Source organism: Accipiter gentilis, chromosome 18 (genome assembly GCF_929443795.1).
Source record: "Accipiter gentilis chromosome 18, bAccGen1.1, whole genome shotgun sequence".
NCBI classification, from domain to species: Eukaryota; Metazoa; Chordata; class Aves; order Accipitriformes; family Accipitridae; genus Astur; species Astur gentilis.
In genome coordinates this window covers 14,542,575-14,569,269 of record NC_064897.1, presented here as the reverse complement: position 1 = coordinate 14,569,269, position 26,695 = coordinate 14,542,575, and the positions used below count along the sequence as shown (strand labels likewise).

Here is a 26,695-nt window from a genome sequence, read left to right as displayed (position 1 = left end):
GCTTAATTAAGTCTTTAATTACTACAGGAAAAGCTTAAATGCATCAGTCAACTTGGTTTAAGCTTCAGTGTGTTTTTTGAATTGTCAAAGACACAGAATAGACATTTTTCCATTTAAATCAGAATTTGCATACTTGAATTCTTAGCAATCATAGCAACTTACAGAACAAAACCTGTAGTGATTACGGATGGCTTAGAGTTCAGAGGTAGATTCTAGCTATAGAATCTGCTCTCGGATTTGAATATTGAGATGTTTGGAGTTGTTTAGATTCAGGTTTAGAGAGGAGCCATTCACAAAGACAAGAGGCAAGTATGGGTTTCAGTGTGGGAGGAGTGGCGTTCTGTGGTGGTTTGACCCTGGCTGGGCACCAGCTGCCCACCAAAGCCGCTCTATCACTCCCCCTCCTCAGCTGGGCAGGGGGGGAGAAAATATAGCAGAAGGCTCGTGGGTCAAGATGAGGACAGTTTAATAAAGTGAAAGCAAAGAAAAACGAATTATGTTATTCTCTGCTTCCCATCAGCAGGTGATGTCTGGCCACTTCCCGGGAAGCATGGCTTCAGTACGTGTAGTGATTGCTCCAGAAGACCAAAATGCCCCCCTTCCAGGTCCCTTTACTTATCTTTTATATCTGAGCTGATGTCATATGGTATGGAATATCCATTTGGTTAGTTTGGGTCAGCTGTCCTGGTTATGTCCCCTCCCAAGGTCTTGCCCTGCCCCAGCCTGCCATTGAGGGGAGGGGGCAAAAATGTTGGAGAGCCAGCCTTGATGCTGTGCCAGCACTGCTCAGCACTAGCCAAAACACTGGTGTGTTATCAACACCTTTCTAGCTACCAATGCAGAGCACAGCACTACGAGGGCTGCTATGGGGAAAATTAACTCCATCTCAGCCAGACTCAATACACATTCTCACTGATCTCTATTATCTACTCATTTCATAGATTAGAAAGCTTTAATTAGTATTAACAGCATGGAGCCCCCAAAACATAAAAGGGGAACAATTCATTTACAATTTTGTATTCTTATGTTACTGATATCTAGTTAGGAGCTGAAACTCCTGGGGTTCAGCTGAAGCCTAGAAAGCTGCTCTCTGTCCTTCCTCCCCTTTGGAGAATAGGAAGCATCTTCCCCTCCTCCTCCTTTCTTTGCTTTGGGAGATCAGTGCAGTTACCAGGGATTTCTCCTTTCCTTCCAACCCTGTCTCAGTGCTCCCACTTCTGTGAATGTTGCAGCAAAATATGCCTTCCTTGTTTTGGCTGAACTCCACCACATCAATCATCCTGTATGCAGGAAAGAAAGAAATCGCTATGAAATGGGTGGCTTGATCCAACTTTCTCAATTCCACTGAGACTGGGCTAAAGAAATCTAGTTACTATGGTTTCGTCTCTATTATTTCCCCTCTGTGGCGCCTTTAACCATTCATTTAGCTTATGATAGTTTACAGACAGGCATTAGCTCACCTAGCCATCCTCTAAGCTAGCAGGAAGCTACGCTAGCTAGTGCTAACTCCATGCTAATATACTTGACCTCTCATTAACGTGTATGACCGTAGCATCTTATTTATCTCAATTAAGTAGCACCTGTCTGGCTCACAGTTCCTGTAAAGTACCACGCAAACAAATCCTTCACACATCTTCGTTATTACTCTGTCTGTAGAACCTCTTAAACTGATAATTTCCATGGGAGTAGAGTGAACGCTTTGAAATTACTAAGGGCTTTTCAGAAATTCAGTATTAATAGTTAATTAAGCTAAGTAAAAATGTTTTTTAGTTAAGGGCATAGGTAAGTTTAAGAGATTATATATTGCCTTTTCTTCTGCTTTATAATTCAAATCAAGTCCCACAGAGGATCTGTACCTTTTGCATCCATACCCATCCCCCAGCAAAGTTCCTTCTCTTCCTTACACCCTGCCATAGACCATAGGCATAGTAGGGTTTGTTTAGCATAGGAGCTACTATACATTGCTTTAGAGTTTGTTTCCTTGTTAGAAGAATGGTCTGCATTTTTGGCAAGAGAACTGTACTGTTGTTGCTTTGCAAGGCAATTATGCAATGCGAGGGTTGTAGTAAGCAGGAAACATATCTCAGCCTCAGTCTCTCTAACTGGAGTCAGCCTTCAGGCAGATTGACCCCTGAAGACACAAGTATTGCTATTTTGGCTAAGTTCGCACAGAGGAATTTGCCTGAATGCTGCTCTGTCACTCTTGTTCAAACAGCGGTGTAGGTGATGTAAAATTAATAAGCCGCATGAGTCATAGACACATGATGCTGTATTTATAGCATTCTTGTGAGGTCTCATTAACGTGTATTAGAAAAGTGCTTTGAAATTCTCTAGTGAAAGATACCATATCACAGAAATACAGAGCATTTTCCAATCTTGATATCAGCTTTAATCAGCTCTTCAATATAAATTGACTCGATCTGAACTTCACTTTGGGATCGTCTTCCTCAGGGTGGCAAGAAGGTTACGAGACTGAAGTGCTCCCAGACTTCTTGGAAAACTAAGTGACCATCCAAGAAGTCTGTGGCTTGGGCACTTTTTACATTACATTTGTACCGTAAACCATACAGATTTTCTCTAGTCTTTCCCACTCGGCTGCAATATCGGCAGTAGAGCCACATAATTAACCAAAAATATTCTTTCATTACTATTTGTTAACATAATAGCTGGGAATTTAGGCTCAGATAGTCAACCAAAACATACTCCTCTGCTACTGAATTTTGAGTGGGAGGAAGCATGGTGGGGGAGAGAACATGAGTACAAATTGCCTTTTCTCCTCCACTCTCATTTGTTCTCAGTACTGGGTGGCCTTGCTGCCTTCTGAAAGGGAGGGAGGCAGAAGCAGGGAGTTAAGGGAGCAAATTGGGATTAGTCACTGCAGCGATCACGCACAGAAGAATATATGATTATTTCAGGCTGACTTTTCTTGGTGTCTTGTCAAAAAGCACAGTTTCTGTGTACAGAGTAAGTGGAGACTTAGCAGAAGGATCTTCTGGGCCGCCATGGCTGACATTAGAAAGTAGTTCCCAACTGAAAGCTTTTCAAACAAAATTATTTGTGGGATTCTCATGTTACTTCAGGTCAGGGTCTCTGTGTGTTAAGAATGATGTCCTTCTGCACAGAACAGAGGACATGCAAACCCCTTTTCCTCCTGGGGAGCAAAGAAATGGAAACTAAAATATTTTCATTATCCCATAGCTGTGCTCAATGGCTGCAATGCAGACTGAAGGAGCAGTGAGAACTCCTGGTAGCACAGGAAACCTATTGGGCTGGTTGCCATCACCACTGGATGAGGTAACCAGCTTGGTCTCCAAAGGAGCAGCATCTATCCACAACAGTCAGGAGCAAGAAAAAAAAAAAGATGCAGAAGAAAGAGAGAGAGCCTGTAGAATGCAACATGCAGTTAAATCAGTCAGAGATACAAAACACTTGTGTTTCTAATCTACTGGGTTTTAAAATTTATTTTAAAGGTGAGGAACATGGGAGCAAACCACATGCAAATTTTACATGAAATTTGTTTCCTAGTTATGTATTTTCTGAATATGTACCTGAAGTAAATTGACAGAGGCTGTTGAGATTTATTACAAACCTCTATAAAAAGGAGCATTCTTCCTTATTTATGGCAAGGCAGTGTCATGTGCAGGGAGCATTAAGGAAAGAAGCAGAAATAGGTACTTGTGTCTCCTGTTGCTGGCAGAACAGAAGGCGGGTAACAACGTGGAAAGACTAGCATCAAATAATGGTTGCAAAAGTCTTCGGGTCTGTGCAGGATAACCAGTGGGGGGATTCAATAAGTTAGCTGATATCATCAAAACACACAGGAAACATATTTTAAATATTAAGTGTTCAATTCAACTCTCATTTATCTAGGATAACAGAAGCTGGGATAAACCAAAGACAGGTGTAATGAAACATTTATAAACAGGGTTCTAAGAATATGAGCAACACATCCACCTTGAAAACTTATAAACAAATTTCTCTAGTGAATAGGCGTAGTCTTGAACTGGAGCCAGCAGAGAAGGAAAGAGCCTGAACGACTTGCGCCGTGGATCTGTCCTTGTGCGGCCGCCCAGGGCAGCCAGCCGAACCAGGGAAAAGCAAAGCCAAGATCATGAGAGCTTCAACATCTGCCCATACCCAGAGCTGACTGCGCTGTGTGGATGGAGCCCCTGAATTTGATCGCCCAATGTGTAATAACAGTTCTGACTAGCAGTGGCTCGAGGGGGTTATTATTCAGAGCAAATAATGCTGTGTCAAGCCCCTTATGTTTCTCCAGTTTCTAGCATGACACATAGTCACTAAAATAGTCCTTCCTTTTATGAACCTTGTGCTGCTCCCACAGCAGAACAAGCCCTCCTTCTGTTAATTGAGACACAGAGAAATGTCTTTTAACTTCTCAAATTACTGAGTGAATTTTTTTTTCCTCCTCCCCCAACTTCCTTGCTTCCTCCTTCTACCAGAGATCACTGTAGCAGGAAAGAAGTCAAACAGCACACATAATGCAGATAATTACTTCCCGGATGGTATCGTTTTTCTTTTGGATATGCTGCCTGACAGTTAAAATCTCAAAGAAAGAAAAAGATCTGAGAGGTATTCAATTAAATCCCTCTTAAAAAAAAAAAAAATATCTGTCTTACCAGGGCAAAATCCTTCTTAACATTTTTTGTGTATGTAGAATCAATTAGTTATCACAGTTGTAACTTCTTCTGCCCTTTGAGGAGTTTTGTTTGAATTATAATCATTATTCTATCTGCGCTCTTGGTTTTTCTCCCTAGATCCTCACTCTGAGCTGCTTTTGCAAAAGCGCGCTGGAATTTCTTGTAATAGCTGACATGAAATACTTGATATGAAACAAAAGAAAACCCCACCATGTAAGATGTGGATGTCAAGTATGTTCTCAATAATTTTTTCAAAACGTAAGTTTAAATGAAATAACGTACAAGATTTTCAGCGTCAGGTAAAATACTTGAGTTCTCTTAAACATAAATCAATGCTAGCATCAGTGAGTTAGCCTAGGACTGCACGAATCATGCTTTGGCCCAAGGTATGGAAGTTATAAAGGCCAGATTTTTAGATCTATGAAGGTACAAATTGGTGCCAGTGGGATTTTCAAAAGCAAAAATTTGTATACTGGATCTGTAAACACCTTTAAAAAACTCAGAGTGCTTTTCACCTGCTGGAAAAACCTCTGCCGCTACTTTGCTTACCCATGAGGCCAAGTCAGAGTAATGTTGGGATTAGCCACAGCGAGGGATGGCACAATTCTGAGAGCACTTGTTGAGATCACAGCTTCCCTGGGGTGAAATAAGGAAGGATGATCTTGCCATTAACCTGGCGGACTGGGACCCAAGGAGAACAGACTGGATTCACATTTGAATGGAGAAGGTAGCTTTGTTTCCATCCTCACATCTGCAGTTATCAAACTGTGCCGTAGCAGGTGATGATGAGAGTTGTAGGCATATGATTTCAAGCTACATTCATGCCAGATTGGATGACTGGTTTTTTCTGACCTGCAAATGAGTGATAGCTACTGGCTTTTCTAGGACAGCTTAATAAAACAGCATGGTCTTTACTTTCCAAATTCTGTCTTACCATGTGTAGATGCAGACTGCTTTTTGCTGGCAGAGACATGTTTTTGTGTTGTTTGGAATTATTTGTAATGTGCTTGTAGCAGGAGATTTCAACCAAGAATGGAGTCTCATTGTAGGAAGCACAATTTTTTCTTTTGTTATTATTTAAGTTGATATGGAAGAAGGAGTTGCTCTGTAGCCCTTAAAACTTACAAGTAACACAAAGGTTTATGGGCTGAATAGGCTCCAATGTGCTGTGCTGTACCAGGCACGATACTGGACCTAGTTGTTTGGGTTTTTTCTTAGAGCTGCAAAAGGAGAAAACTTTGATTGTTAGGTGAAACTGGTATAATCTTGAATCTTTCTTTAGATCTTAAAATCTTCTGTTCCTCCACAAACTTCTTGTCAGGTTAGGGAAGTAGCAATGGGGAGACAGTCTGGGTTAATAGTATGTTGTGTCTCATAGCAGTGTGAAGAGGAGAATTTTGAGGAGCTCAGGTGTGTCAGCATGAGGCACAGAGCCTCATCTTAGGGAATGAAATTGTTACATCCTCATAAAGATCTCTCTGAATTGTAGAGCTGTCTGGGTCTATACAGATGTAGCGCTTTCATTTTATTTTTGCTTCTGTGTGCCTTGCTAACAATTGGTGTGGTGTGATTTTTTGATTTCACACTTGCTAATTGCTATATGTTTCAGGAGCATGTGTCAGTTTTGTTTCACAGCAAGAGCCCTAATCGTGAATGACGCCTTGTTGCTGCTGTGCACTTTCAAATCTATTCTAGGTTAGTCAAAAAAGTCACACGTTATGATAGTATGAAACACTCAGAAAGAAGCCTGTTTTTATGACAGAGGTGAAGACGAGTTACACTGAGGCAGTGTATTGAGAGAATAATAGAACTCCCAAATCTGTATTCATCTGCACGTTACTTTGTACATAATGGGACTTTCATCTGGCTCAAGGAATACAGGACAAATTATTTCACAAGGATGATATGTCCTTGTACTGTTTCTCCAGTGAATTGGACACAGATAGGTCTTCCATTACACATCACTCATGCATGTCTTTTTCCCCCCCCTTTGTCACGGTCTAACCCCAGCCAGCAACTAAGAACCATGCAGCCACTTGCTCACTCCTGCCTCCCAGTGTGATGGGGAGGAGAATAAAAAAAAAAAAAAAAAGTAAAACTCATGGGTTGAGGTAAGAATGGTTTAATAACTAAAGTAAAATAAAATATAATAACAACAATAATAAAAATTAAGAATAGTAATGAAAAGGAATATAGAAAAAAAAAAAAGAGAGAAATAATACCCAAGGGAAAACAAGTGATGCACAATGCAATTGCTCACCACCCCCTGACCGATGCCCAAGCAGCAATCCACCCCTCCCAGCCAACTCCCCCCAGTTTGTATACTGAGCATGCCGTTCTATGGTATGGAATATCCCTTTGGCTAGTTTGGGTCAGCTGTGCCAGCCATGCTCCCTCTCAGCTTCTGGTGCACCTGCTCGCTGGCAGAGCATGGGAAACTGAAAAATCCTTATCTTAGGATAAGTGCTACTTAGCAACAACTAAAACATCAGTGTGTTATCAATGTTATTGTCACACTAAATCTAAAACACACTGTACCAGCTACTAAGAAGAAAATTAACTCTATCCCAGCTGAGACCAGGACACCCTTTCAAGTAGAGACAAATGGGAAAAATCCAAGATTTCTCCATCTTTTGTTTTTAGTGTGGCCAGTACTACTGTGGCCCAGTTCCTGCTCTTTGGAGCATCATCTCTAGTGTTTGGGTCTCGTCTTTCTTATTTATGCATACCTTCTGCACTTGTGTGCAACTTTATAAGGATGTTGATGTTTTTCTGTCTTTTTGGTATGCAAAGGCTGAGAACTGAATGAAGAGCTTACAGGGCTAATAAGATGAGAAAGGAGAATACTGTCAAATGGATTATAGTTTATTCATACACATGAAAATACTTAATGCAAGTACGAATGTTCACTTTCACATACATACTAGGAGATGTATTTGCAACAGCAGAGATAAGCAGAGCATGGCTAATTTTGTTTCCGTAGATAAATATGTTTTTGCTTACAGCCTGAGCTGTGGTAACTGATTGTGTTTATGATCCAAATCTTTGGGGTAATTTAAGCCAAACATTTTTTACCTGGTGCTTGAAGTGAACTCAGAGTATGCACCCAGTCTGTTACTGCTGGTGTTTCATTAAGCTGTGGAGAAGGAGTTGGCTGCAAATGGCTTTTGGTGCTGTGAGATGTAGGGAGCTCACAGGGCTGTTGGGTGATGAGTTTCTCCTCTGAAGTCTGGGAGGTGGGCAGGAAACATGATGGCAACACTGAGCCATAACTTTCTTCTGTGTGCTCTCAGCGCTCTTGGTATCACTTGAGAAATCATCACAAGAACATGCCTGGAGCTGCAATACTTAATATAACCTATTGTGAGTTAGCTACAAAAACCCCCCAACCAAACACCGAATATTCTCCCTTTTCTGCGGCTTTATATTTCTAAAGGCTGATGGGAAACAGCTTGGTTGAGAGTCTATTGACTCTCCTGGCACCTGAGTTAAGTAGCAAAAATTAGATCAGGAATAAACCTGAGTGGAGAAACAACACTGTAGTCTAATGTTGACAGTAAAGGGGTTTCATTGCTGCATGAGCACCCTGTCATGGAAGTAGAGGAAAAACTGAATGATGTCTGTAAGGACCTGGTGGAGAATAAGTCAAGAATGTATTTAAAATTTTAAAAAGCTGTAAATAACTAAAAGAAACCACTCATTTGGATTGGTTACCAAACAGCTCCCATTGCCATGGGGGCTCAGTTCTGCCAGTGTGCATGTTCTTGCATCTTTCTGATGGGTAGGTTCTGTATGTACACGTACATAAATGACCATGCTCTGCAAGTGGAGAGATTTAAAGGTGCACACTTGACAGTTAAAAAAAAAAGTCTAAGTGCCCAGCTCTGATTTTTTTTAAAGATCTTGTAGATACTTATCTGCATCGTAAGATACATATGTACATTTACAAAACTGATCGTAGTGACTTTTCATGGTCACATGTGGAAAAAGAAGAACCTGGATTTTGGTATTCTGAAGTACAGGCAGACATGCTTACAGGAGGATAGTGAAAAAATGCTTTGGTTCAGTCAAAGAGTTGGGCAAGAGCTTAGGCAATATATTTGTGGCTTGAATTTTGGGTGAGGGAATTGATAAGAGAGATGTATATATTTGCATTGCAGTTATTGAGAAACGACCATACTGAAACTGGCAAATGGCAGCCAGCCGACTAGACTGATATATTTTTTGCCTGGATTAGTGTAATGTAAAATGACCAGTGCTTATGTATGGAAGCACCACTTGCTGTAAATTAAAGAAAAGGAAAAAAACCACGTCATCATCTCCATCCTTCCCTTTCACTGGCAACAAAAATACTTCATAAAATGGAAAAAGAAAACAAAGACATAAACCAATACATGGTGAACTCATATCTAGAAGTTAACTAGGAAAGAAAATATTTATCACTTTTAAACTGTGCATATTTTTCTATGTCACAGTGATAATATTACACATTGCATTGTCTAGTGACCTGAAAGCTTTCTATGTTACCAATGAGATAATGCCTATGAAATAAAGCTCAGTAAATATTTACTGTGGGGTGTGTCTGGGAAAGGCCATGTTGACTCATTTAAGGTCATGCTGTTTATAAAATCATCCTTTTCAGAAGAGACAATAAAGGATTATCATCCTGAGTTAAAATGAGGAAACATTTTTCTAAAATCATATATTTTTGTTTTACAGTCAGTTCTACTTTAGGGAACAGATTTCCCATTGATGATTTCCACACACCCTTTTCTCAGCTGACTTTCATCTCTTGGTGTATTCAGCCATTGTCATGCCTCGGGAAAAGCTCTGTCAGGTATTAAAAGAGAAACATCTAAAAGAAAGCTAATGGCTAAAGTTTAATTCTATAAATTCTGTATTCAAAGGGTTTGTAACTGCTAAACCAGCTAGAGATTTAATCTGTATGCTCTCCATATTGTTACTGCTGAACTACCTCAGCCTAAGATACTAGTCTGAGGAATGTATTTATAAAGGTTTGTCTGCATCCCTGTTGGCCTCTGAATAACTGCCAAGTGGAAAAACCACACGACAGCAGCAAGGCGTAATAATTTCTGTGAAGAGAACACCAAACCTGCAGAACAGGGTTCTTGGTGTCACCTAATGAACCAAGACTTTTATTATCCTTTGAATGACTTTTTAGCAACCTCACTTCATAAAAGACACAAAACAAATTAGAAGGAAGTTTCAGGGGTTTATTATTCTTTGGCAACTCAGGAAGAGAGACCTTGATCTCCTGAATGATTCTTGTACGCAGGGCCAACCTTTGTCACATAGGCAAAGGATTTATGAACGTTCTTACATCTTTTGCTGAGTAGGACCTTTTGAATGCTTAAAGCTATATGCCTTGCTCAGTCATGGCCATCATGTACTTTTTCACTGCTGAAAAAAAGAATAGCTAAACAAAATTTAAACCTTATAATATCAATTTAGACAAAAAAAGATTAGGAGCCATAATACATAAAAGTGGCAATACAAATCTGAGTCACAGCTGTCATCATACCATACATAGCTGATGTTTCTGGTCTCATCTGACTTGTGATGTTTAAAAGGAAGGTGCACAGAAAGAGAAAAGCATCTGCAGAAGGCAGTTTGTTTCATCTTAAGTGGATAAATTAAATTCTTCAGATTCATCTCTCCCTACAGAGTACAGAGGAAGCCTAGATGATGAGATTTGACCATATGCCCAATTTTTAGTTTGATAAAATGAAGCCAGATGAATCCCACACCAAGTATGGAAGTCTCAGCATAAAAGTTCTGACCAACATGTCATTAAAGTCTCCTCCCTTTGAAGGTAACAGGGTATTCAGTATTTCAGTTATATACACAGAAGTGTGCAGAATATTTAAGCAAGTTCTTGTGATGGCACACAAGTGGATCCCAATGAAGGATAAATGTGGTGGCTGTGTATTAGAGTAGAAGGCATAATTATTTTCCTGATCTGGTAAACACAGTTGCAGAAGATTCTGCTTTGCAAGTTGAAGCCATTAAGCTGCTAGCAGAGGACAGTGTAGCAGAATTATATCTTTCATGACAGCCGTATAACACTCAGTAACCTGGACTGTCATCCCTCTGATAGATCACAGCAGTCATTCTCCCCTGGACAGTCTCTTCTTCTGGGCAGGTGGGGTGGCACGTGTTACATCTGAAAGGACTTTACCCCACAGCTGAGGATCCTGACTCCATTTCCTAAGCTCTTTGTATTCACTCCTCTCATTCACTTCCTTGAAGTCAACATGTGGCAACTGTACTAAAAACTAAATGGTTGATACGCTACGACGAAGTAAATCCTGCTGGAGCTGTCCCTGCAGGGGAAGGTGGCAGTGACAAGCTATGAGGTTTTGTGGCATTAGAGAGTTTGGTAGCGCTCAGGACTACTGAGCAGCACGTTGCCAGCAGTAGCGTGATGGACAAGCCTTCTGTGAGTAGGAATTTATCAAATCAGTACAAATGGCTGAGCTGAGCCTAGAGCCACACTAGAAATGAATTGAAAATCAGGCTGTAGCAACAACTGAAATGTTCTGTGTGGATTTTCAGTTGACCCTCTGCTGTATAGAGAATTACAGAGCTCATATCTTGCTAGTAATCGGGGAAATGGCACTGGCTGCTTGCCTCTCTTTGAGGACAGGTTGGGAAAAAGCAAAAAAAAAACCCAACCCAAACCACCAAATGAAACAACCAACTCCCCCAAAACCTGCACAGCAACTACTTTAGGAAAAAAACCCCAAACATTCAGCCACAGGAACTATGTATAAATAACGTGAGAAAATTTCAGCAGGTTACGTGGTCAGCTCTTGCCAATTTAGAGAACATATGAAAACAACAGGGTAAACAAAGGGCAAAATATCAGCTTCCACTTGTACCTCAAAACAAAATAAACCTGTGCTTGAACCTGAGTAAGCAATCTTTCAGGGGATAGCCATAGCTACATTATGGTTATGGCTTGGGGCAGAAAAGTGGTAAGTATTTTAAAGCACAGAATAGGAAGACTGGTGATCAGGATTTAGACATTTTTTTTCCTGACCATGCAATGGCTCCTGTGACCTTTGAAGAAAGGGTAGTGGGTGTTTGGGGCTTTTTTTTCTATGGGGATTGAGGGGCAGGGGGTGATAGAAAAATGAGCAGAAGTAAGGCAGACCACTTGTTTAAGGTCAACTCCAGACCAAACTGAAGTCAGCAGCTTAGATAGGGACAAAACCTCACATCTGCTTCTGAATTCTTCTTTGTGTCAGAAAAACTGATTTGAAACAGAAAACTATTCTTTTTTTTCTATTAATGGCTCCTTATTTCAAATTTCCAAACCTCTCTAGTAGTCTCAGAACATATTTGAAAAAACAGAGTTTTTTAAAATACTTAAGAGCATTTTGGTGCCCAGGTCTCTTTAAAATCACTTGGAGTTATGGAACAAGGGCTTAGGCTCCTGGAATAGCCCCTAACTATAAGTTTATTCATTGCATCTATTCTGTTCTCTTATTAAAGATTAACATGGGGGAAACAGAAAATCATGTTGTCTTCCATCATTTTTCATTAAGTTGCTTTATGATTTCAAATGAATTGTATAACTGCCTGGGTCTCCAGTTTCTCACATAAATGAAAACTCTTAACTTCCTCCCTGCTGTGCTCTTTGTAGATAATGCAAATAGCAAAGAATTCTATTCTGTCTTTAAGAACTAGTTCACTTGTGCACATACAACGGGTATATATACACCCTATCAATTAAAAATGAAGGCATTTTCACTTTTGTAGTACCCATAAGGGTCAGTCCCTAGTCCTCCATCATACTCTCTGCCAGAGCCTGTGAGACGAAGTTCAGCTCACACCAGTTCAGGCCAGTTCCTCTCAGCTGCACAGAGTGATGGAGCACATCATGGTCGCAGTTTTCTCATGGTGCAACAACAGTTTTCGTATTCTGTTGAACATCAGGAATTTTCTGTGTGACTTTCTAATGTCACCTTTCAGTATCAATAGCTGTTCAGAAGCTGCTTCAGCATCAGAAGCTTATATTACAGGGGTTTATATTACAGACTTCCATCATTCGCACAGGTGAATCCACAGTTTTGGAGCTGAAGCACTGAAGAGCGTGAATGATTTCTCCTTCCATCATTCAGAAAACACATCTCCTTCAGTATTGCTTCTCACCTCCCATAGGGCACTTTGAAATGTAAGACACCTCAGAGATCGTTTGACACCATGGAAAGAGAGATTTCTTTCTAATAAACCAAGTTCTTAAAAATCCACATTAATTTCTCACTCTGCCTTCTCCTTCAGCATTTTCCAGGGGAGATCTGTTCCTCCTTTCCTCTGTGATGGAGAGGGAACTGAAGTATAGTTGGATGTGTTTTGACCTGTAGATACTGTGCTGTGGAACCACTTACTCTCAATTGATAGAGAATGCGTACATTCTTAGGTTAACATATATGTGGAGCATACTGTTCAATTAACTCCTGTTCCTAGAAAGTAATCTTTCTTTTCCTTTCCCCCTAACTTCTCCTTTTCAGAATTTAAAAGAGAAGCCACGTAACATGACCTTGTCTTCCCACCTAGCCTATGTACAGCTCTGATCATTTTACATCTGTTCAGGTAGAAATTTGCTTTCACTGTTCTCTCAAAGACAGAGAACAAGTATTGACTGGAGAAGATCACTACAAGGACCAGTTTGGTAGAACTAAGGGAACTGATGAGGCGATGTATTATGTTTCTTGTGCCCTTTTTTGTTTCCCGTTATTCACATGCAGGCTCAAGAGGGAAGATGCATTTTAATTAAAGCACATGGTTCATCTGGCATGTGTATGTGTTTGAGTATATCCACAAGGGATGGCTAAACTTTAATTGCAGAGGCTCCATAAAGGTCTGAGTTGGGGAAGGGAACCATATTCATATTTTCCTTCAGAAGAATTATCCTTTTTGACACGGTTTTAGTACTAGAGAGAAGTAAAAAATCTAGAGTGAAGACAAACCAAACTATATCTGCCTGAGTGTGAATTCCTGTCATATTTGGGGTGTGTATGTGCAGTCAGGATCAATAATAGGGAGAAATGCCATCTGTGAAGTACTAACCTAGTTTCAAACTTTGTCAACATCAAGGTCTCTGGATCACTATGCTTGGGTTTTGCCCTCTCCAGTTTGCACTAGAAAGATGGGGTAGAAGTATATATTTAGCAATAATTTATTAAATATTGGATATGCTAACAAGGTGATACATAAAAGATATTAACCTTACTGAATGCAAACATTTCTTTTTCACATACTTAGCATTCTGGCATTTACTTAATGCTATCATAATAGCAGTTGATAGTGTCAAGAAAGATTTCCTTCCAGATTATTAACTTCAGAATGGTAGCAAAACGTGGTGGACTGTACATACCATATTGACATTTGCTTAAAAACCCCCACTCTCACATTCTGCATTCATGTGCAGAGAGGGGAAAAAATACCTGTCCCTTTAAAACTGTCTCCCAGAGCAAAGAAATGTTGAAGCTCATTTATAAAATATGACCAAGCAGATTGTTATTACTGGCTTTTTGAGACTGAGAATAGCAACAGTGCTGAGGACACTATTCATGGAGCAGAATGCCAGAAATGGTGTGTTAACCTGAATCAAACATCATAAATTATTGAGAACTGCTGCTTTTGCTATCTTTTCACTTCTTAAAGTATTCATTTTTGCATGGAGAATCTTTAAGATAAGGGTCTCCATTTCTCCCATGGAGTATTTCTTCCAAAGAGTATTTACTAACGGAAGTTCTCTGCACAACCTGTGGGGAAGTGTAGATAAAAACAAAAGCCACAAGAATAAATATCCGTATTTGCAAGAAGTCTTTACATTTTTCTTACAAGCCTGTAACATTTCTGTTCACACTCTTGAAGACCATTTCAAACAATCCTTTCCTCTTGCGGTGAACACTCAAGTCTGTGCCTGCTCTAGAATTCACTGGGACACATGGAAAGCTTAGGATGTACTTTCTTCCCCAGATTCTGTAAGTCCGACTTTGCCTTTTTTTCCTTTTTGTTAAAACTACAGGATCTAATAATGAGAGCTAGCAATTCCAAAGAAGCCTCGGTGCGGGGCAATTTCCACCCGGTCCTTACACCTTCCACCCCTTGTGCTCAGAGAGGATCTTTCTCAGGTCATGGCTGTTAACAACTGCTTTTTCTGAGACTGCTTGTATCTTTTTGTGAAACCACATCAGTTTCAGTTATACAAAATATTTTGTTATTGAGAGCCTTTGAAACTTTAAGAATAAAGAGACTGGATGTGGACATAAGCAGTGTAAGGTTTGATGTTGCAACATTTAGAAGAAAATACTTTGTGAATAGTACGAGCAGAGCGCTGTGAAAATAAGAAAGATAAGTATTGGGCTGAGCCAGGTGATACAGTAAAGATGGACGCAAGGTGGGAACCTGAACGGTCATCTAAAGTGAAGATTTAAGTATTAATTCATACTTTAAAACACCGATAAATTGTGTGAAACCAGAGTCTGTTGCCTGTTCTGGATGGTGACTTTACATTGCACCAGAAGTGAGTTTCAGGGACCCCTCTTTTTTCTAGCTATAAAGGATTGGAAGGTGGCTGGGATCATCCCCAAACTGTGACGTTTCTAGCCTGCAGAGAGAGAGAGAGAGAATTTTCTAAAATAGAGTAAATTACTAAACCAGTTTAAATAGGCCAGAATTTGACTCTGTTCCCATATGAGCCACAGTGAGTCATATGAAACAAATTTCCAACAAGTGCATAGTAGATTTATTGGAGGTAAGATTCCAATTTCTGAACAAAATGAATGTGTACCATTTTTATTGTAATTGTTGTTCAGTATCATTTGTCACCATCAGAGGAAAAACATACTTTAGGAAGCTGCTACAAAACTACTGTCATGTGACTTTTTTGCATGTTTTGCAATACTGTTTATTTTATGATATTTCTTATGTGCTGTCTGTGGAGGTACCACTGCAAGACTTTAGCAGAGGCCAAGATCCTGAAATCTGGATCTCAGTCCTGCCTTTGTAAGGCTTGGACTCACTGCACCCAGTGACAGAGGACGGAAAGAATTTTTCTGAGCCAGGAGCACAGACCCTTTGCTTGTTCAGTGCACTTTCAAAAGTAATTCAGATCTCAGATGAATCCACAGGTACTCTGTCTAAAGAGCTGATCCTGGATCTCAGTCATTCCATTTAAGTACCTAAGATTGAGTAAAATGAATCTTGGTGAGAACGAGACCTTGTGACTAAGAATTAAATTAGCATTATTGGCCACTGCAACAGATTACATCTGATTGTAGTAGAATCACTCACAAAAATAGCCAGTGTTTCATCCAAGAGTTCTGGATATAGCGTTCAATATTGTCTTGTAATACTTGCATTGATGTTACTTCTGACCACCATTATACAGTAGGTGATCATAATGGTACTTTTGCCAAGTAGTAGATCCTCATAACTTTGAAATTTATTCCTGCTTTGGGATTTCAGATGCCCACTTAGAAAACTCTGTGATACTTCAGGATTTACTCTGTAAGTGCTGACAGAAGTCAGATTTGTTCAAGGTCTTAATTCCACTTGTCTAGCGTTAGATAACGTGATGCAGTTACCAGCACTTTAATTTTACAGAGCTGATGAGCACCCACAGCTCCTCTTAAAGTCAGCAGAACATGTAACTATTTGCACTTCTGATAATTGGGTTCTGGCCCAATATATTTCAGAGTGAGAGGTTCAAAAGGTGAAGTACATAAAATTAGTAGCTGTTTTGCAACTTTGATCTCTTCCTCATGTGTAAAACTCATACTGTTATAAGGAAATAAACTGAGGATATAGACTTCTGAAAAAGAGAACTCTGAGCTCTGCTGCACACCATTTATTTTCCTATTACTCTTTGAATATTGTTTATTTGACATGTTGTATATCTCCTTGCCTCCCCCTCCTTTTCATTTTAATTGGGACCTGGTTATTGGCTGGAAATTCCACTAGCATGACTCATCCCTGCACTGGAAATGACTGTGAACAGGCATCACATTGTGGGATTTACTTCCCCCTCTGGTTTTTTTTTTTTTTTTTTTTTTTTTTTTTTTTTTTTTTTTACTAAGTGCTTTATCGTGGCACGAGCTTGTAATAATAAACTAGGAAGGAAGTTGGAGCTAATCATTTGGTTCTGAATGCACAAGCCCTGCCAAATTTCCCCACAGGCATGAAACAGCCGCTCAAGCTGTGACACCAGCAAATTAAATCCTGGAGGTAGCTGACCAGAAGTAATGAAATGTGTATTTACCATACTGATGCTGTCAGTCCTAAGACACACTGGCTTTACAATCTAGTTAAGTGGGGCATGTTTGTCACTTCCAGCAGTGCTTAGAAAAAATACTCAGGTTTTTCCCTAGCCTTCTCCTCAAAATCATAAGCCCAGTGCTGGCTGGTAACCCTCCCCTCAGACAACATGGAGAACAGGATGCCCAGAATGGTCTGTTCTTTTAAAACACTGCCAACATGAAATCCATATCCCAAAGGAGATAAGTGATCTCATCTTATGACATGTTAATTGCCAAGCCTTTTTATTCATCCCTTGTCTGGCACTTCATTCTATAAACCAAACCTTACAGCTGAAATGAAAGGATAAAAATTATTTCAAGAGCCAATGGATAATAAACAACAGATGCCTCCCACAAACCATGTGTCCCATGCATGCAGCAGTTTAAAAACCTGGACACGTACAGGTGTGTGGAAGAGGGCCACATAATCCCTGAAAAGACTACATGCCACTCAAGAGAGGGATGCATTATGCAGGTGGGTGCAGGCATGGGATGGATGAGCCACACAGCTACTAAAGAGAGGTCACTCAGAAAATGGCTGTGCATCATGGCAGCAGTGGTTCAAAAGCATCTGGACACAGGCACATGAAAGAGGGAGGCTATCATTTCACAATCCTTACCGGCTTAGGAGATCAAGGACTCAGAAAAAGTTATTTTCCCCAGTTAGGTGTTGTCATAAGTAACACTAGCATATGGCTGAGAGGTTTCTATGTGTTTAGATAGCAGAAGCATGTTATGCTAATTTTGTGAGAACTATTGAAGAAGGTTAGTGGGTCATCTGCTGAACGGTACTTGCTGTGAATTCAAGAAAACATTGCGAGGGGAAAAATGAAAGTATGGTCTTCAACACGTTTAATACAATACTCATGGAAGAATCGAAGAATAGAATCACACCCCATATGAGCACTCGCTGAAAGCATCTAATTATATCCTAGGAATGTCTATAACACTGCAATTATATGCTTAATTTCCAGCTGTACTTGATTAACATCACAGATGATTTATAATACCACCAAACACAAGGAGCTTGCTTTGAACCATTTGTTGGCATGTTTAAATTTGCTGGGTTCTTTTGTCTGTCTCTTCATAGCAAGGTAGGCACATTGAGTTAGTACCATGCAATAAAGCGGCAAAGCCAAGGGAAGACTAGAGTAATTTTAGAGATTACACTGTTCTCTTTCCTCTAGTGGAGCATTGAAATGCAAGTCTGTAGAAGGTCAAAACCCACTGACTTCTGTAGGATTATACATGCACTTCAAGCTTAATATGTAGAAATAACCTTGCTGAATCAGGTGTGTCTTTCCTTGCTCGGTCTTGGAAGACTACCATACTCTCTGTGATACAATAATGCACATGCTTCTGGAAAGCCAGTCTGGGGGTACCTTCTTTCTCCTGTCTTGCCACATCAGGAGAGCTGGAGTAGGAATCATTCCACATTTGCTTAGTGTGGGGAGAATGGGGAGAAAGAAGGATAAGAGAACCTCTACTTGTTTTTGACCAGATCTAAACATAATCCCTAGTTAAAGGTTTGATTCTGTGTGGATCCAAATGCTGGATCAGGATTTGAGGCAAAATACAAACACTTGAAATGTGGTATTTTGATCTACTCAAGGGTAAGCCTGTAGAATTCAGATGAGGTTAAGGAAAACACATGGAAGCTTTTGCGTAATTGTAGTCTTACATTGTAAACCTTTTGGAGCAATCGCTCTGCCATCTGTGACAAATTACCCAGACTTCCACACCAAAGTATTCGTCCATTGATAACATTGGCTTATATCATTTTAGCAACTTAAAAGTCATTTTTAAAAGGACTGATGAAAGCAAACCTCAAATCAGCAGCTGAAGTAGCATTGCCTCTATTTTTGGTCTCAGGCTTGAAGCTGTCTAGACTGGTTATCCTATTTGTGCTGGACCTACTGTATGCCTGTTACCTGTTCTCATGTTGAGTCAGATGAGTGGGTTTGCTTAGGTCCTTTCTTCTCAAGCCTATAGTTTTGCCTATAGGGTGATATGACCTTAAGTACACTGTGAAATCTCAGTGATAAAAGCATATATATATATGTAAATGCAAACTACCATTATTTAAAATCTTACAGTCCTAGAAACAATTCTTTGTTCTTGGGATTTTTGGGTTTTTTTGGGGTTTTGTTTTTTTGGGGTTTGTTTTTGGTTGTTTTTTTTTAATGCTAGGAGTTGGCAACACCATATGTGTGAATTCCAAATAGGGAGCCTGGCTCCTGCAGCACAAATCCAAAAAAGATTACTCTCATGAAACAATCCCCACGAAAGAAAACTACAGAACAGGAGGTAGGCAAGCTGTTAGAATTAATCTCTGAAGAAGGTGTCTAGCTCTTTGGTACAGGAACAACCTGACTGAATAAGTTGCAAACTAGCCATGGTTGCCCACCTGCCCACCCTGCCCTCCAAACAGAGCTCTCAGCCTGTGAAATATGAGGGAGAAAAAGATACTGTGGAGTTGGGAACTGAAAATATCAGGTATTACAGTTTTCACTGGGGGTAGGGGAAAAAAATTTTAAGTGGCAGTGTGGCCTAATAAACAAAAAGGCAACTCTTGATGTAAGCTTGAACTTTTCCATCTCATTAATTACCATGAATCTGTTTTGAAATTCCTGTAGAGAACAAGTGCTTCTTGCTGACAGCTGGTTTGCAATTAATAAAATGGAAAGTGTTTTCAGCTGGCAATGACTTAACATGCTCATGATATATGAAAACAAGGTTAAATTGCTCCTTTCTCTCTACTACTAATAGAAGAAATATTGAAAATGAAATGGCGTAGCTTAGGAAATGAAAAGTGCCAACCAAAGCCATGGACATAGTGCTGAGAGCTGCTTATCACCTGGTACTTGCTACAACGGGCATATTTGGAAAAGCTTAGTCAGTGCCAAAAATTATTCTTCAGTTGCAGGCTTTCAGAATATATTGCAATGAAGAATATATGATCCTGTTTCTGCAAGATAAAGGAGTCTTGATTAATTAATCTCTTTTGGGGGATTTAAATGACTTACCCTTTGTGGCTTTATCAGAAATCCTCTTGCCCCTGATAGCCTTTTTAATCTCATCCTTCTTCTGCTCTACTCCACCTTCCGTCAGGAAAGAATGGTGGAGGCTTTGTTCCTCGGGATGTAAGGGATGGAGTAGCCAGAGCATCAGAAAGCACACGGCAGGAACCAGCCTCCGCTGCAGAGACTGTCCTGATAATCAGATGCCTGTGGACTTTGGCTGACTGTGAATTGTGTTCTGAAATAATTGCTACAGTTGGATGTCAACTCTCTTGCAGAATACGAAATGTAATGTTATCACAAATATAACATGAGTATCCAACAATACCAAGGGAAATAAGTAAAAGTGAAATAATAGATTTTACTTCAGCAAAGTCTTTATTCTTGTCTTGTAGAATGCAGAACCTTTCCAAGTTACTGTCCGAGAAGACAATTGTATCATTGTCTCCCTGGAAGCGTCTGATGTGGTGAGCTCATCCTCTGTATATGTTGTGAAGATAGCTGGAGAATCCAAGAACTACTTTTTCCAGTTCGAAGAATTCAATAGCACTTTACCTGCCCCTGTGGTTTTTAATGCCAAATACCACGGCCTATATTACATAGTGACTCTGTTGGTAGTGAACTCAAATATGGTTTCCAAGTCAGCAAGATCAATCACTGTGTTAACCAGTAAGTAATACCTTATTCTTTTTTTTTTTCCTTCTGTTTCTTCCCTTTGTGTGTGGTTTTTCCCCCCCCAAAGTTCTTGTGGAGAAGGTTGGGTGGGGCTTTTTGTTTTCAATAGGTCCTGCTTGCGCGTAGGATGACTCCTTGTGTGAGAACAGCAGGGAAGGTGTGTTGAGAAGGCTTGTGAGTGAAAATTCACAAGGTCTGGGCAAGAAGCTGTGGGTTTCCCCCGGCTGACCCTTCCTGAACGCTGACTGGAGAGGTTTAACATACTGAAATAAGTGTGATGGATGAACCACCTTTCCAGATGTTTATCCTAAATCCTTTGAACCAGGAGTTCTAAAGATCTAGTAAAAGGCATAAAAAGTGTTGACTGACATTTCAGCATAAGCACTCCTGTTACATGGTGAGGTATGTTCTGTTTTAAATGCTGTAACAATGTTCTTTGATTGCTAATATATTGAAGCAGTACTAAACTTGGGAAGCAGATAATAGTCACTAAAATCATGTGTTTCTGCCAGTACAGCTGAAGGTTTTTGTGATGGAGACCATATTTGTAGGAGTCTGTCTCTTACTACCTCCAGGTGCATTGATCCTGGGGGAGAGGAGCGATTTTGTTTTCTCTGTCATCATGTGAAGCACCACAGACTTCTGTGTGATTCCTGCCATATTTTTGGCTGTGCTGTTGCTCCGGAATGGTTTCCATGTGCCAACCAAAAAACAATTTGTAGAATATAAAATGATTTCTTCATCTGGAAGACAGATTCAAGAAAAGACAGACAAAAATATTATTTGGATGGAGCAAACCCAGTTTCCAGATTTTTTATTTTTATTTTTTTTTTTGCTAAATGGCACTTGGAATCTACGGACAGTTTTAGTTGGCTTGCAGATGAGGAATGGTTATGATTTTGTGTACTTATATTATTCTGTCAATGAGGAAATGCCATCCACTGTAATAACATTCAAAGGATATTACAGTAGCCTCACCTGTTACTGAGTGAGGTGCTTGAAATTTAAGAGTAACCAGATTTTTGCATCATCTATACATTCTTCAGCCTTCCCTTGTGTGCTCAAGTGGTGCCCTGATGAGCACAATCACGAAGGGTCCCGTGGGGAAAGTATCATGTTGTTGTGTAATGCAAGTCTTTCATAAGGCATATGTGCAAGAACATCTATGTGTAGCAAGCAATTTAAGGATTCATAGGCAGCCTGAATTTCCTTTTCTTTGACTGCTTTAACCCTGCAGACAAAGTAGTAATCCTAACCCAATTTCCTATTTTATGGTTGGTTTGTTTGTTTTCTTAAAAGAAAATGATGGAAGCATCAGGTGTCATACACAACTGAAAAAAGATGCCTCACTCTCCATTTCCAGGGGGTTTTGAATGCTGCACTTGCGGTTGTGCAGCAGGGCTCATCGCGGTTTGATTTCCAGAGCCCACGAGGGTCACTGGTAGCAGGGGAAGGTGTGATCCAGGGTGGCAGATGGAGCACACGCTCCCGTGCAAGGGATCTCTGAAGGCAGAAGGGAGCCAGTGTCGCTCAGCCCATCAAAGCCAGCCCCACACTGCCCATTTCTGGCTCAGGGGGTTTCCGCAAGGTGTTCCCGAAAGAGCGGGAGGCTGACGGCTCCAGGGGGCGTATCTCATGTCACTCCCCCTCCTCCAAGGCCTGACGGTGTCCTTTCCAAGGGAAAGGAGCCCACCCCTTCCCACCGCCTGTCCCACGCGGGTGGGCTGGCAGCACCTCGGGGTTTCCTGCCGTGCCCTCTGCTGCTCACCCAGACCTCGGAAGGACCCGTGATTTTGGCCGTCGGCCAGCGCTGCTGGGGGAACTCGTGTAACAAAAAAGGGAACGGCGAATGTCACTGGTTTTGTCTCAACACAAAGACAACCAGCTTCATGGAAAAGAAAGGGCGCTCCTGCGGGCGGCGCTGAAGGATGCCGTACTGAGCAGGAAAAGTACGCTGGACATCGCAAGCTTGGCCAGGGAAAGGGCCCCATCTCCTTCCGAGTGGTTTCTGTCAGGCAGACTGATGAGTGCTAGCTCTCACGGGGCAGCCTCAGCTACTAACGTAGCTCGTCTTTTGGAGCACAAGGCTACAGGAATGAAAGTAAACTTGGAATGAAAAGGCAGCGTGGCAGGCTGGACTTTTTAAGGTATGTTTCAGTACAGTGCTTTCGAGAAGAGATCTTAAAACTCATGTAGTGACCACTGGCTTCTCCTACACAACGGCATGAGTTGATAGTCGGGTTTCCTTTTCTTTTTTATTTTCCCTTTTATTGGTATTGTCCACTGCCTGGTTTACATCATTTTCTGACTATTAATTAACTTGATTTTTTTGGCAGGCAATAATTAGGATAGATTCATATTTTTCTTCGTGCCATATGCTCTCTCTGCCTGTTTAACATTCTTAGTTTATTTTAACCGCGCATAGACATATAACTATCTAATTTCTTCCATCTATATCTTACGCATGAAAAAATAGCACATTGCAACCAGCTTCCAGGACCAAATTAATTCCTGTGCTAATTTCACTGGTATCAGGAGAGCTTTAGCAGTGGCAGATTGGCCCCATTCATTAGGCTGCCACAAGATAAATCAAGCAGGATAGCCAGTGATGCCAATGTGGTTATTCCCAAGTCTGTACTTTGATATTTCCCAATAGCTTTCTGGGATCTCCTGATGTCTGCAAAGGACTCCGTGCGGGGAGATGCAGTCTTTCAGCTTGGCCATATGCTGGAGATCTGAGTTTCACACAGAGCAGTGCGTATCCGAATTATGCCTGTCAAAACGAGAGTAAGGTCCTTCAAAGAGATTGCCTACTTAGAAATTCAGTGAGAGTCATGAAAGACCTCTGCTTTCCAATGGTATATCTTGATGACATTTCCTTTCTCCTGTTCACATCCCTCAGCGATGTGCTGCTTCTCAGCATGTTGGCAAGAAAAAGGTAGGTCTCTTCACAGGTTGAAACTTCATCCCATTTAAGTCAGAGAAGACTTTTGGTTTACCCCTCTAAGGTTTCTGTCCAGAAAAAAAAAAAAGATTCCTCCAAAGAAAGATGATTTAAAAGCTAACCAAACATGTATTTTATACATTATATATATGCATATAGAATTGTATGTGTAAATAGAAATACATATAAATATACGTGTGCATAAATATGTACGTATAAAAATATAAAATATCTTAACATTATATGAATATACATGTATGCACGCTACCATTTGAGCTTCTATTGTTAATTTGGGCCTTCTCTACAAGACTGAACAGTTTATTTTCTGCTTGTCTCTGACTGGGATAATTTCAGGGTTTTCTTATGTTAATCAAAACACCACAAACTATAGAGTTTACTTGTTTAGGTTCTGTAGTCCAGATTGTTGTAATGCAAAGTATGAGCTATTTGCTGCAATATTTCTTCTCAGAGCCCAAGGGTTTTGTCAGCTTGAGCACAGCCTGCATCCTTGCATTGCTTCCTGAGCTGGGACGTTAGGGAGGACGAGATGAACTGGGTGCATTCAACCCTTAGATAGGAAACCTGTAAAATAGAATTTGAGCGTAAAATAGCACTGCTTCTTTGGATTCTATAGCAAAGCTGTGTTCAGCAAATTAGACCCAGTACTTCACTGAAGGAGAAAAACTGAAACCCTGACCACTTCTTATTAAAGATCCCTGTGATGGTTTTCACAAGGACAGGTGTGTGAATCTTGCTGTTCTGGCCAGATTCCTGTGAGTGCAGTTGTGTTGTGCCTATCAAAATGACCTTCCTCCCAGTTTTCAGTCTGGACAAGGTTAGAATTAGTTCTGGTATCTAATGCAATTATTTCAAGTCTGCTTTCTTCTGCTCTTGGAGTTTTGGCTTTTCAATGGGAGTGAAGTAACTGCAGAATTTATATAATTAATTTAGTGTTTTGCAATATTTGAAAGAAAGTTCCACCTTATTACTAATTGGGTTTAAAGTAGTTTATGAGAGAATAAAGAGCACGAATGTAAAATCAGTGACTGAAATTCTCACTCATCCTCCATTTTCCCAGCTTGAAGCCTTATTTTATTTTTCTCAGGGTGACTCATACCCATATAGCCTTTTTTTTTTCCAAATTCACTGTCAATTTTTCTATTCATTGTGAAGGAAAAAATGTTTGTATATTCGAAGGAATCAGGAAAGCAGTACATTGCAAAGCTATCGTGTGCTGTAGGAAAAATGTATCTCTAGTGGGAATTAGAGAAATCAGGATCTCAGGACCTCTGAGGGTAATTAAGAGCAGCTCTGCCTGACTTTTATTTTGGCTCATGATTAGGAGTTTTGAGTGGTAAATGTCTCATTGTTTCGAAAGCAGATGATTCCTTTCATAAATCACTGTAAAATATATTCCCTTTAGGGAGAGTTCTGCCTCTGTATCTTGTACAAAAAGTACTCTCCTCAAGAGACCATCAGGCCTGCTGCCTGGGAGTCTGATCTCTTCAGCTCTCAGAAAGTAATTGGCATTAGACCTAGTTAATGCTCGGTTGTCATTGTGCCAGATGCTGCAGGAAGTGATTCAGCAGGTCCAATCCTTTCCTCTGGCTCGTTAATGGATCAGAGCATTGAAGTAGGAGCTTCAGAGTTGGGGGTTTTTTCCAATGAAATGTAAAACTTAAGCTCTTTGTGTTTTTCTTTCTTAAAGGATGACATGGCATGTCTTTAAAAAGGCAGGTTATCCATGGCAGCCCTAATTTTGAAATGTAACTCAGAACATCTAGGTCCGTTAGTGCTCAGCTTTACCCAGCAAACAAATCATGTTGTCACCCTTTTAAGGTGAAAAAAGTTTTCCATCAGAATCAAAGAAACAAAAAGAACTGCAACCATATGATTTCCTGCCATAATTTCCATTGGAGGGCAGATCTGAAGTATTGGCCTAAATCTGTTTAAGAACAACAGATATGCCTTTGTTCTTGTGAAGACATTATTTTTTAGTTTGTATCATCTTTTTGTCATGTGGGCATCTAGAAATTGCAGTATATACCATCATTGCTCAGATGCTACTTTCACTTACATTCCCCTTTCATAAGCAATAGCACATGGCATCTCTATTAGCTATGATAAACTTGAACATTATGTTCCTGAAGTATTAAACAGCAGCTTTTTAATCTCAGAAATGGTTGCTTTTTAGCAAGAGATAAAATGATCCCTAAAGTTTATAGCATAAGGGAAGCTTTATCCTGGCTATGACTTAACTCCCAGTAACTATATAGGCAACATAAATAGTGTCATCCTGAGTAGAAAATGGCATAATTCACAACTTCTTCATATGAATAAAGGGCATTACCTGTGGGAGTTAGGTCACTCCATTAATGGGGCTTCCTTTTTATAAAAGTCATGATATGAAGGTGAATCATGATTAATTTGGGTTTGAGTGTGAGAAGCAAGAGAGTTGATCTCAGTCCCATTTCAACCACCCACGTGTAATACTACATCTAACCTACCACAGTAATCAATCATTAATTCAATCTGAAGAGTGACCTAATCTACAATGGAATATAGTACTTATTTTCAATGTACTTTCCCCACCCCCCCACCCCGAATTGCAAATGTTAATGTGTCTGGCACAAATTGAATGCATTAATGGAGAATGTAGCATCCAGAATTTTCCAGGGCATTTGAGGAAGACATTAGCCGTATTTACTATGCTATCCTGATGTTTGTATAATGTGAGCTATGTGCTAAATGCAAAATGCTGTAGAGTCCAGGAGAAACACAGAAGTTAAATTTCCCATAAACAGATATAATGGGAAAACAGTTGCTATAGGAGCAGCAGATTCTGAGACACTAAGAAAAAAGGCAAATTTAGGTCTTGATCCTGCAAGCTTGTCTATGTGCATTTAATATAATCTGCAAGTCTAAAAATAAAGAGATTGTACGTGAAGAAGTGCCTTAAACATGCTATTAGAGGGACACTGAAATCCTCTAAGTCCTTCTGTAATATGACTTCACATGTCAATGTAGTGCAGAGCATTTATAAAGCTCTAAGATTTCTGAAGTATT

The 26,695-nt window shown here is 40.2% G+C and overlaps 1 protein-coding gene across 1 annotated transcript in view; it reads left to right on the top strand.

Annotated features, from left to right (window-relative positions):
* Window positions 1-26,695, top strand: part of PTPRO (protein tyrosine phosphatase receptor type O) — a 160,214-nt gene that overhangs the window by 69,332 nt on the left and 64,187 nt on the right. The window contains 1 exon segment of the mRNA XM_049822262.1: window positions 20,406-20,679. Coding sequence (XP_049678219.1) covers window positions 20,406-20,679 — 274 coding nt within the window.